Genomic DNA, 13094 nt, shown 5'->3' with positions numbered 1-13094 from the left:
CTTTAATTTAATTCTTGAGTTTAATTCTTCGATTTATTCTTTGATTTAATTTATTTAATAACTCCACCTGGATGTTGGGCCATTTCCCCGAAAGCCTTTGTGTTGCTGAGTTTAGGGAGGGGGGGGGGGGAGTCGCGGGGCAGGCGAGGAGTAGGTGGGACAGGTGTGTCATACGCACCAAAATACCTGAGTGGGACAGGTAAAACTTTGTCCCACGATTTTAAAGAGAACATAGTTAAAAGCCTGAATTAATCCTCTATTGATAAAGTCTGACCCTTATTGCTAATAAAAATTCCTAATAAAGTGCTCATACGATGAGAAACGATAGAATTATTCTCATGTGATTTAAGGTAACGCATGATGGATTTTAGCCCTACTTAGCTAGAAATTGGTGCCGGGGTTTCCAGAACATGGCTGGATGTGGCCAGTGCTCTGATGATTACTACTATTGAACTGGTTTTCATGTAATTTGATGTGTCATGTGATGTTTTTTTTTTCATTTCATGCCGCATTTAGTTTAATCGTTTAATGGCATTTACAAACCAGAACATGTTCTGGCCATACATCTTCGAAACCAGTTCAAAATTCATAAAATATAAAAAAAGTTTTAAGAGACCATAGTACTTTGTTCCACCCACATCTTTGAAGCTAGACTGATCCTGAGGGAAAGTTTTCGGATTAGAAATAAAATGCAGATTTATCTTATTTTAAGATCATTTGCATTTCGTACTCATGCATTTCCTTGATTTTCATTAATCGCTGATTCACGTGTTCACAGTTCCGATACAAAACATAATAATTACGAAATATTCTTAAATTGCAATAAATTTGAACAATACAGTTGCAACTATTAACATAATGCCCTATTATGCATTCTCGCATGTCATACATTTCGAAATCGTTTGTTTTGTTTTTGAAATCTTAATACATTATTCTACTGGGGGTAAAAATGAACTAACGGTAAAGCTATCATGCACGCGTCAATAGTAAACAAACAGTTTGAAATCTCAATGTCACAAGTTCTTCGGTTACGTGTCATACCTCACATGCTTTTTATCGTACTATTTAGATACAATATGTCAAAAGAGGTCAAGAATACATATTCACTATATTAACAAACACGTTTGCTTTTGTCGAATGAGATTCATTTCTTTGTCAGTTTGAGACTGGTTCGATTTATCATATTTTCATAAGAATATGAACTTCATGATGAACCTAATATACTATTTTCTAGCGTTGTATGTAGTTGTAGTTCACTTCTTCCTTAAAATTGTGTTGCAGGTTGGAACAATTTTGCTCAGCAGTTAAGTTTAAAAAGAGTTCAAAGGACATGGTTCTTAAGAATCCAAGTTAAAAAGTAAAACCGGAAGAATATTTTGGAAACATGCTATTGACCGTTTCATAGCCAGCATACAGCAATTTTTTTTAATGAGCGGTCATATTTTTCCTCTTGTGGTCTTCAAATGAAATTTAAATTTAATGCAGTTGGTTTGGAAAGATCAAAAATATTTAAAAGAAAAATATAGTACTCACAAAAACCTTCAAAGTTCATCATAGATAAAGAAAATTAAAAAAAAAAATACCGCGGAAAAAAAATTGGGGGCAGTGGTGCACAATACACAGTGGTCCAGAATGGGAATTTTGTAATGTAATACAGTAATGACCCGATTTTGTCAACCTCCTTTTTGAAAGTCTTTCTAATGTTCTATGAAACCAATGTAATTTTTCAGTGGTCTTCTTGCACCAAACTATACTTTAAACATCTATCTTGAAGATTATTCATTAAAAAATATAAATAGGAATAGCTTTTTTTTTATAAAAAGAGATACAGACATTTTTTTTTGCAAAACATGCGTCTTAAGAAGCCTCAAAAGTCTCTTAATGATGACTTTCATGAAAATTTTGTAATAAAAGATTTACTGGCGAAAGATGGATCTCAGAGAGCTACCGTTACGAATAATTTAAATAAAATGTACTAAAAAACTTCACCGAAGACACCACAAATAAAAGTATCTTAAATGTATACGTTTGGCTTCCTCGGTGAAGTTTTTGTGCTTTAAGGGTCCCTTCTTTTTGTGATTAATAACGATAGGGTGGTCCTCAAATTAGTTAAATTCAAAAACATTTCTTCTTTTGAAAACGTAGACATTAGGGTGGTTAAAAATAAAAATTTTAATTCCCATATGAACTTCAAAAGGCCAGTGCAGTATGAGTTCACATCCAAATGAGCTCAAAATTTGGGAGAATTATGAGGACCTGATTTGAAATCGATTGAGCTTGGTGGAACAAAATCGATATTTTGAACCACGAAACCAACCAACCAACCAACCAATGTATGTAAAATCGTCCAATCATCCAATACGACAGATGTCTTGTAGTAATAGCGTTATTATGATGTAGACATAATTTATCGAACAAAGTGCACCATTATATATTGTGTGTGGCAGAATAATTTCTCAAAATGGGATTATACCATCTGTTCTCTTTTTATGGCCGTACGACTGCGACCATATATTTAGAAATTATTACCGACTTCGGTAATTTTTAACGAACGTTCAACTTAAAATGACAGATTCAGCACTAATAGTAGACATAATAGCCATTATTCGCATGAAAACCTGATGGTATCAACAATTTCTTGCAATATTATGAATCAGGTATTCAATTTTGAGATAACTAAAAATGCAAGAATTCATTAGATTTTAAGAAAATGCAAATAAATATCATTAAAAAGCACTTGCAGCCAAAACGATGTGTGGACAAATAAACAATATTAAAAATTTGCTGAGCCTATTGCCTAAACGTACAATGTCGTTTATTTTAAAGCATTTGAGTTAATCTATATTTGCCTAGTGGTAATCGAATTTTATTAATTAAAACTCCATACGGCACACAAATTCTAATAGCTAGTTATATATCACAGAGAAAACAGTTTTTTCTACATTCAACTGTCTTACGCATGTCTAGTTCAATGTTTTATTTGGCGACGAGGTCAGACTGAAATTCAGTGCAGCGTCGTGCTTGAAATCCAGACTACGAAATTTGGTTGGCGACGGTGAAAGAGCACTGGATACCGGGAAACTGGCCGCAATTGCCGATATATTCTTGTAATCAAATCGCATAAGAAGATTTTCACAACTTTTGATGTGAGAATTTTCTCCATCGTGGCCTACTTGATGTCTTAGCAGAGCTCCCCCGTGTTGAGCGACGCTTACTAAGTGAGGAGAAAATGCAGGGAACACCGGTTGTTGCTGATAGAAAGGAGGTGAGTTTTCGGCTGATCGTGTGGTACGTCCTGAAGCGATTGGAGTGGCTGGTTTCAACGACTCGAGATATGATTTATTGATAATAGGCGATGAAGGTGACTTGTCAAATTTGATTAACTGAGTATCCCGTTGCAAAAGGTATCGATCATGGGAAACACTTTTGAATGAAGATGGCCGCATGGCTTCTAGGGGCTCGGGCAACTTTTTAACTGGTGAGGCAGCCCTTGGCGTGGTGGGTGGAGAAGTGCTATAGTACGAGTGGTAAGTATAGGTCTTAGGAGATTCCCGTTCGACAGATTGACTATCTGAGGAATATTCACAGCTGTGTTCATTGTGGTACGTGATGTTTGGCTTTTCATCGCGATCTTTCTCTTTCTTTCGACGCGGCGAATATTCCTTTCGTTTACGAGGTCTACTTGGTCTGTTCGATACGGCAGGCCTGCAACGGCTTTCATGCGGAGTACTTGAATAATCGTGAACCATTACAAGTGGAGGTTCTGAACTTAAGTTATCAAATTGTTTCAAGGACTTTTCAAGATTGTCGATAGTATCGTTAATTCGGTTGGACTGAATGTCCGAATCATGATCACAGAGTCCATCAATGGCTTTGATAGAGCTTTCTATCGAGGACAATGTAGCTGATAGATTGGCATTTGATTGTTTGAGATAGTCAATGGTTTTGATAGTGGTTATGTAATCATCGCCAAGTTTCAACTTTCCGTCCTCAATTCGTCGGATTATTTCATCCGTTTTAGAGCATCTCACTTCTTCTGGAATTTTTATTGTTTTCAAAATCTCAGCTTGAGCATGTTTTATAATTTTTGCTTCATCATGATCGCGTACGGAAATGTCATCAAATTTAATACTGTCAGAAGAATGACTGGATATATCTGGAGACTCAAGCTTTGGTTGCAGCAGCTCATCGATCTCATGGCGACTCTTTCGCTTTTCAGCGTTGCTTTCGGCGGCTGCTTTAAATCTGGCCAACTGTTCGTCGGTCTTTTTGATTATTTCTTCAGTCTTAGACGAACAAATGGTGGATTTCGCTTCAGGGGTCACCGAATCTTCCAATACCAATCTTGTAGGAGATTTTTTAGCTATAAACGGAGTTTCAATTTTTATGCGTGAAATTTGTTCTTCTGATTTCTTAATGATTTCCTCCGTCTTGTTAGAAGGCTTTCGATCCAGCATTACTGTGCTAGGCGCTTCGTCGACTTTAAAATCTATCAGCGACAGACGTTTTTCAAGTTTCTCCAGTACGTTTCTGTCGGTTCTGAACCGTGCTAATTGTTCTTCGGTTTTCTTGATTAGTGCATCCGTTTTAGACGGAGTGGCCGATTGTGTATCCACCACAGTAAATGCCGTTGATTTTCGTGATTCGTCTGGAGATTTTGAGCGCTCTTTAACATCTGCGTTAATTGTTTTTTTAGTTTCAATCGCTTGCAGTTTGGGTTCAACGGTTTTTTTTGACGATTTGTCAGACACTTGATCAACGGAATTTTTGGGAGTTTCTTCGGGTTTGCTGGTTACTGGTATATTTTTTTCTTCTTCTGGAGTAATTATCTCTCGGAAGTTGTCTTTTCGTACGTAGTAAGTGGGTTCCGGATCCTTGAAGCGAGCCAACTGCTCTTCAGTGCGCTTGATCACAAGATCGGTTTTAGAAATACCGAGCGAATTTGGAGACTCGTCAATAAGGCATTCATTACTAGAGGAAACACTTTTAGGTTTAGTTGAATTTTGCTGCTCTGTATCAGTCCTTAGTGGAGAAATGCTTACTTTCTCGTGGCTGGACTCATCAACTGTTGATGCAGTTTGTATCACTTCGCTTGAGAGTATATTAGTAGAAAATGTGATCAAGTGCGAGGGAGATTCAACCTTATCGATTTTAGGGATCAGTTTTACTACTTCGGTATTGACCGGTGTGGTGATCTCAGGTAAGCTTTTAGCATGAATCTTCTCCAATAACTCATTGACCTCTTGTGCTAGGTTTAGGTCAATAATTTCATCATTGTATTGTGGACTTGAGGACTTTTCATCACTTTGCACAAATTGTTCTTCTTGCTTAGAAGTTTCCGCTGTATGGCTATCATCTACCTGATTGTTTTTCCTGATTATTCGTCCCAAAATTAATGAGTTTTCTTTAATAATTTCAGACATTTTATTACTCTTATAAGCATTTATGTCCACAGATACGAGGCCTTCCGATGCGGAGCGCTTCGAAATGTCTTCAAGGTACAAATCATCTCCTTTAATGGGATCATCCATGGAAAATGACTTCTCTTTCAAAAATTTTACACGGTTTGCTAGATATTTGTCCATCTCCTCAGGAGATTCTTTGGGTGATGGAGCTATTGTATCTGCAATTTGGTATATATGTGTTTTATGAATGACCGGAGACTTTTCCGATGGAATTATTGAGAGATTGGTATTTGGTGGTAGTAAGGGAGAATCCTGTTGAAGACTACTTCTTACAGGTAGCTCTAAAACGAACGATGAAGACATTGATGATCTATTGGATACATTTGTAAAGCTATAGTTATCTAGTTTTGATGTTGCATCACTGTGGTCTAGAACACTTTCTGTAGTATTAACTAGAGATTCACTAACTTTTCGTTCCTTTATCACGTTCAGGTCCAGTTTGTTAGGCCTCTCGGCTGCGTTGATTCTTTCAAATAGCTGATTTGTAACGCCTTTTTCATCTACATTGAATGATTCTTTATCCTTCGAATCGGTGACAACGGCATCAACGGTAATTGTGTTCTCGCTAGGAATGTTGTTAAGGTAGTCTGAGTAGTCCATCATGGAAGATGGAGTTCTCAGGGGACTGATAGTAGACATACTTACGTAATGAGTAATATCAGGAATCGGAGACAGTTGACTGGTACTGGTGATAGCAATTAAGAAAGATGTATCGCGTTGAGTGCTTAGTGCTAGTTCCAATGGTTTGGTTCTAGCTTTCTCTGGACGTTCCGATAATTCTATGATTTGGCTATCTAACGTACTAATAGTGGGCTTCGTTTCAGTAGAGCTACTTTGCGTCTCAGAGTGACTCTCTTCAGCGATGTCCGGTAATGTAGCTTCAATTCGTGGTATATCAACTAGAGCAGGGAACTCAGTATAGTGAGCATCCTCGGAAGTCACAACCAATTGATCTTCGCCAGGCACTTCTTTGATACTGTCAGGTGTTAATCGTCGTTTCATCGGTGAAGCCTCCAAGGACGATGCACTAAGTAGTTGATTATCATCATCGCAAAGCGAAGTACTAGTGCTAGAGTCAGCGTCAGATTCCTCACTATATGAAGAAGATTCACTACGCCGTTTGGCTCCGACAGATGAAGATCCAGTTTCTGACAGGTTGCTGATTGCAGATGATGCACTGGATGATTTTTTGAGCTTTGGAGAGTCCCTGTAAATTTTTAAAAGTCATAATTATTATACAACATTTTGGGTGTTTACGATGAGACATTTACTTATATACTCAATTAACATTCTTGGCTAGAAATAATGAATACCACAGTGAAAATTCCTTACGCTAAATTTTGGGCTACGCTGAATTGTTGCAAACCGTTCTGAATAATCTAAGGATGCGTGGTTCAAATAATAGACGCCCACATTCATCAGGATTCAATGGATTTGTGTTGAAAGTCTTCCTAATAAAGATAACCTAAACTAACCTGATCTGGAGTGCCTCTGTGATAATTATCATGATTATGAAATGAAGCTATTTAACATTATTCAAGGCAGGCATTTGTCACCGGTAGGTTGATTATTCAAAATTTTATTTCTGCCATATCTCCGTAACCAAATGTTTTATCGAATTGAAATGCATTAGTGTTCTGTGGGAGATAGATACAATCAAAATAGAACTGGTTGCTCTCAAATTAGTTCATCCATTACTGAGGAAAGTAGGTAAGTTTTACAGTTTTGCTGCAAAATTTCGTTTTTTGGATATATCTCCAGAACCTAATATCCGATCGGGATAAAATTCAATAGGGTTACATGGAAGATAAAAACACCATAGAACCGGTTGCACTCAAATCGATTCAGTCATCGCCGTGAGTAGTTCTGTTTTACTACAAAATTCCACTTGTTTGGTCATATCTCCGGAATTAAATGTCCGCTTGGGATGATATGATAAATACAAATAAAATGGTATCAGTTGCACTCGACGCGATTCAGCCATTGTCAAGAAAGTTTTATGAGGAGCACTGATTTACTTAAAAAAAATCACATTTTTGGGCAAATCTCCGGAGCCAGATATCGGGATAAACATTTGATAAGGTTTTACAGGAGTTCAACAAACACACACTGTAACTTGTTCAACTTAAATCGGTTCGGAAGTTGCCGATAGAATTTAGTGAGTAACACGCAAGCACACACATCATACACATTGATAACAAAATTCAAGGTTGTTAGAATAGGTTGTCAAGTCAAGGTTGTTAGAATAGAACGAACGGAAAAATTGAATATTTGTTTTTTATTATGTTTTAGCTTTGAATGTTTTTTTCTTCATATCAGCGACTCCCCAAGCAGCACACTTGTCACTGAACAGTTGTGGATACGTGTATGCAACATATTTCAGTAACATTCATTGCTTGGGTCCTTACCAGTCAAGGGCAAATCCATTGTTTACGTTACACTTCAAGAAGGGAGGGTGTTGGCCTACCCCATTAGGCCAGCGCGCTCACCTTCAACGTCGGCATACATTGCGAACCAACAGCATCGAACACCACCCGGTGGCCGCTCCGAAAACGACAGAGTGACAGGTTTGAAGTACTGTCACCATTGGTGAGTAGATAAAAAGACAAAAACAACTACAACGCTTACGAAAGGTAGCCATAGAAATGTTCATAGTCAAGTGTAAATAGTGTATAAATAATTAAACTAGTGCTTAATACCTAACAGGTGTTCAATAAAAAATGAGATTTTTTTTCAGTCATATAGCTAGTAATTTTTTTTTTTATTTTCAACGAATTCAGTATTTTTTATTAAAAACATAATGTTTATTCTTCAAAAAAACGTCAATGAATATTAGAAAAGGGGCCCTGGTCAGCCGTACGACGCAACTTAGTCGCGATTCTCTCACAAGAGCGCTGGACGGCACTGAAATCATTCTCATTTTTTATTGAACACCCGTTATATCAGCTGGGATTTGATACGCGTTGCTTGCTGGTGAATTTGTGCTACAATGAACAATTGCACTAGCCGTTGATACCGGACCTACCTCTAGTAAACTACATGCTAGACTAAAACTAGATCCTGGACTAAAAAGGGATATATAAATGAAAATTATATTATGTTGAATTAAATTCAACAGCGGGAGGTGCATAGAGTTCTTTAACATGCTCAGCAATAGGTGTAGGAAGCACGCGGCAAAGGTAAAAGTGAGGGTTGATTTTTCTTCAATTTCTCGTGACATAGCTAATCCCTTGCCGAAATGGTACGGAAATAGGTTAATGATGTGATATTGTTTATAAAAGCTGAGCAGTGCGTGACATTGATCGAGTCTCTTTATCGATTTGCTCCTTTGTTAATAACTTTGCTACAAGGTCGTTTCTTTTCGTGCTTTCCGTTTAATGCGCTAGACGATAACTGCATATATCGAACAGTGCACTGCAAATGGATGAAAATGTCTTTTCGTGGTCGTGGGGATGCAGGGAGGAGGTCGATAATGAAAGTCTGTCAATGTTGCTTGGGACATTATGCAGTGTTCAGCTTGTATTATTTTCTTTGTTTTATTGCTAATATTTCGGTTTTCTCTGTTTTCCCTTTTTTGTCATTTTCTATGTCATATTACAAACCATATCCTCTCGGATGCTGAGCAGACTGTCATCTGGAAGGATTGTGAACGCTCTGAAGCTCCAGTTTGAAGACATCCCGGAGCGAGGGTCCATCATTCTTATGTCAGATGGCAGGATACGTGATCACTCATGATAAAGTACACAAATTTCTCAACATTAAAGACGGGTTGGGTCGCATAGAGAGTTCATTAGATATAAATTGCTTTGAAACACCCACATGAACGGTAACCATAAAAAGTACCTAACAACCTATTCGGGTTATCCTAACAATACATAACAAACAACATGGAGTCATTTCGCGATATGTTGATGGCCCATATAACGGATCCCGACATAACCGTTCCAGGAAACACGCAAGAGGAAAAAATCAACGTTTTCCTACATAATCTAGCGACGACAGCAGAATGGGGAGGTATTGAAACACTTATTGCCGCATCTCAAATGTGGCACAAACGGATCGACGCGACGCGGAAACATCATGCGTTTAACCAAGGAGCCGCAATCAATAGTCATAATAATCGCCTATAGGCTCTCGGTACCGACAAGGATGAATCATTAGACTGATGCAAAATTTGAAAATTTCGCTCTACAGTTTCAAAACATTTCAAATCGAATGCTGATCAACCTTCTAAAATTTGCACTAATTTTTTAAGAAACTGACAAGGCACAAATCATTTGAAGTTTCTATGGAAATTACTATAGGAAAAACAAACTTTCTATTCATTGTTTTCTAGCCTTTTCCCATTTTGCACTGTCAAAAAGTTCTATAACTATTCTTATAGCAAATTTACTCAGCTACAACTTTGCTTGTTTTTCAGCCAAACGACAAATTAAATAGTTATTAATTGTTTAAGAGATTGATAATCTTATGGCATGATTCAGCAGCTGTTTTGTGGGCAAGACTGTATTCTGCAGTGTGGCATAGTAGCCATATTTTTTGTCCTGTATTCTACGCGCCGTAAACACCAATGTTGCCTGCTTAACAGTTGATTGAGCATAATCATAAGACATCAGTGACTTGAATCATTAATAACTTTTGTTCCTTAAATTTTATCGAAAAGTGGTTTTCAACAAAGTTGTAGCGGAAATTTCCTACAAGCACAGTTATTATTTTCTATAGCAGAGTGGTATGGTGAATTGATAGATGGATATGAACGAAAAAGTTGGATTCTCCATAGTAATTTCCATATAAACTTCGAATGGTTTGTGCCAAGTCAGTTTCTTACTAAATAAGTTCAAATTTTGGAAGGCTAATCAGGACCCGGTTTGGAACTGTTTGAGCACTGTGGAGCGAAAATTTTAAATTTTGTATCAGTCTAATGAATCATGGCCGGAATCATTACGACAGTGTGGTACAAAAGTTGAATGTTAATAACATTCATCCCACCAGCACACATAGCACAACTACAAACCGAACCTTCAACGTACCTCTTAGCACTATAGAAGCATGTCAGAGAAATCCTCTCAAATAAGCTACCACAGCGGAGTGATTGAAGGACCGAACAATGACTCATCCCAACAGCTAGAAAATAATATGTTCAAATTCGCGACCTGGAACATTAGAGGATGTTCAATGAGTGAAAAACGGAACAAGTGGATGAAATACTCAAACTGGCAGCAATCCAAGAATCGAGATGTCCTAGCTGCTCGATGACAATAGAAAATTATATATGGTACAATGTCAACAACGACGATACCACGCGTCAGCGAGAAGGAGGAGGAACAGTCATAGTGATCGATAAAACAATCCATCGGGAGAATATATTCATTTCAACATATATAATGGAGAATCCGCTGCCTTAATTCACATACTTAACTTACCCAACTAATTGCAGAACAAAATAGTAATGTTTTCAACTTTTCACACCTAACCTAAATAGAACCTCGGAACATGACTTGCCCATTTACATATCTCATTTCTAGGTGATTATCGGAGACTTCAATGCTCATCTAGGTATACAATCTAGGTATACAGAGCATAAAGGATGACGATAGAAATTACATTGATCCGAACCTACTACACCAAGAATGCAACACAAACGGTTGGAATTGAAGAATCTTCTGCACTGTTTGAAGTTGAAGGAACGTATTCCAAATTACCCTCAGTACGAGTCACTTGACTTAACAGTAAAAGCGAGTCACAAATCGATCACGTGTTAATGAGCATTATGAAATACTACAAACATCCAGAGGTTAAGGCATTTGTTCATCCTACCAAGCTGAGTGACCACAAGGTGCTCATAGGAATTCAAAAAGCTAAAAATCCGAATTTAAGTTCAACTCCCGTCAGTTCAACATCTACTCGCGCTGAAGCGAAGCGTCCAAAGTTCGATGTGGATGCACGCAATAACGATGAGGAAACTAGAAAAAAGTATCAACGAGCTTTGAATGTCAACATAGGTAGAAAAAAACCTAGCAAATTGGATGAGCACCAATGAAAAATGGAAAGCATTATTGGACACCATCACAAAGGCCGCCATGTCAACGTTGCAAAAACCGCCGTCACCAATGACCCCAAGAAGAGACAAAGCATCGAAAAACTACGTTGAGGTCCATCAACAACTCCTGATGGATAGATTCATCAGCACTCTAAGGAGAGAGTGCGAAAAAGTACGAAAGGAAAAGCGGAAGGCATTCGAGCAACATTTCGACGAAAAAGTTCAACAATTCTTGGTTGAAACAACCAACGATAATGATAATAGACGGAATTAATGATGTTCCTAAAGAGTGGATGAATACTCTGCAAATCCCGATTCCCAAAATTCACAACGCTCAGTGATTACCGATGCATCACACTTTGCTCGGTGGCATATAAGTTATACGCGAGAATTTTACTTAGCAGACTGGAACAGCAGCACCAGCCATTGCCACAATACCAGATGGCATTCCAGCAGAAGCGCAGCGCTTGCGAAAAAATCTTCGTTCTACTCAGGATTCTCGACGAAAGATGGCGTAAGGGAAACCCAACCATCTTGGTATTACTGGATCTTCGACAAGTTTTTGACAGGATTGACATCTCAAAACTTCTCACGATTCTGAAATCCATGAATGTATCGGATGCGCTGATAAATCGAATCATAAAAGCCTGTATCAATAAGCTTACTTCCATTCAGGTTTGGAAACCGTACTCCGTCAATGAGGAAAAACCGAGGAATAAAACAAGGATGCCCAATCAGCCCAGTATTACTCATTATTATACTGCATCATGTTCTATCCACGTTGAAAGAATTCCTACCGGACCTGAACGTGGACGAGATAGGACGAATTGCGTTCCCGTTTATACTGGCGTACGTGGATGACCTACTGTTTATTTGCGACTCAACTGAAGATATTGAGAAGATTATCGAACTGCTGGAACCTCTCCTAGCTATAGGACTGGAAATAAATCAGGCCAAGTCAAGGGTAATTGTCAGATTTCATCAAGATAGTGATAATCGGGCCCCAGATTTGCAGCGTCAGTTCGGAAAGTACACATTAACAGTGACAACCAAGATGCGATACCTAGGGGCATATATCACCAGGAGCCTTACGAGGAAAAAAAACACAATCGAGCGCAACAAGAAGGTGTACAAGGCGTTCCACTGCCTATGCAGCTTTCTTAGGGATCATCCGTTAAGATGGAGCACTACGAATAAACTATACCACGTGCTGATTACTTCAGTGGTGAGTTACAGCATGGAGGTAGCGACATTACGGAAGCGAAACCGAAACTCCTTAAGGCGCATGGAAAACACCATGCTTACCGCTCTCAAATCGCTTAGTACTTCAGATCAGGTAGAGAGGAACGCTGATGAACGAATGAGAGACGACAATCGATCGAGAATCGGAATAACGAAGAAGAGAATCCCTGCCAATATTTTGCTGTTCGCGAGCTAGGAGGATACACAATAATTAACATAATTCGCATCGCCCAACTGAATTTCATGGGCCATGTGATAAGAAGCACTAAGCTACAAGGTCGCAGGAAAAAAGAAGGTCGGAAGACCATGGAAGACAAGCGCCAAACAAGACGTTGCTCGTAGTGGGC

At 38.3% G+C, this 13094-nt stretch overlaps 1 protein-coding gene across 2 annotated transcripts in view; it reads right to left on the bottom strand.

Annotated features, from left to right (window-relative positions):
* Positions 1–758: 758 nt before the first annotated feature.
* The window catches only part of LOC135712944 (serine-rich adhesin for platelets), a 35121-nt gene continuing 22785 nt past the window's right edge, over positions 759–13094 (bottom strand). For both annotated transcript variants that reach the window (XM_065236043.1, XM_065236042.1), the window contains one exon: positions 759–6672. In XM_065236043.1, coding sequence (XP_065092115.1) covers positions 2964–6672 — 3709 coding nt within the window. In that variant the 3' untranslated portion in view covers positions 759–2963. The remainder of the gene's footprint in view (positions 6673–13094) is intronic.

This window comes from Ochlerotatus camptorhynchus, unplaced genomic scaffold (genome assembly GCF_037179485.1).
Source record: "Ochlerotatus camptorhynchus isolate MF236.1 unplaced genomic scaffold, CSIRO-AGI_Acam_v1.1 ptg000521l, whole genome shotgun sequence".
Classification (NCBI taxonomy): domain Eukaryota; kingdom Metazoa; phylum Arthropoda; class Insecta; order Diptera; family Culicidae; genus Ochlerotatus; species Ochlerotatus camptorhynchus.
Note: the sequence above shows the minus strand (reverse complement) of the source record. Positions and strands in the feature narration are given on the sequence as shown.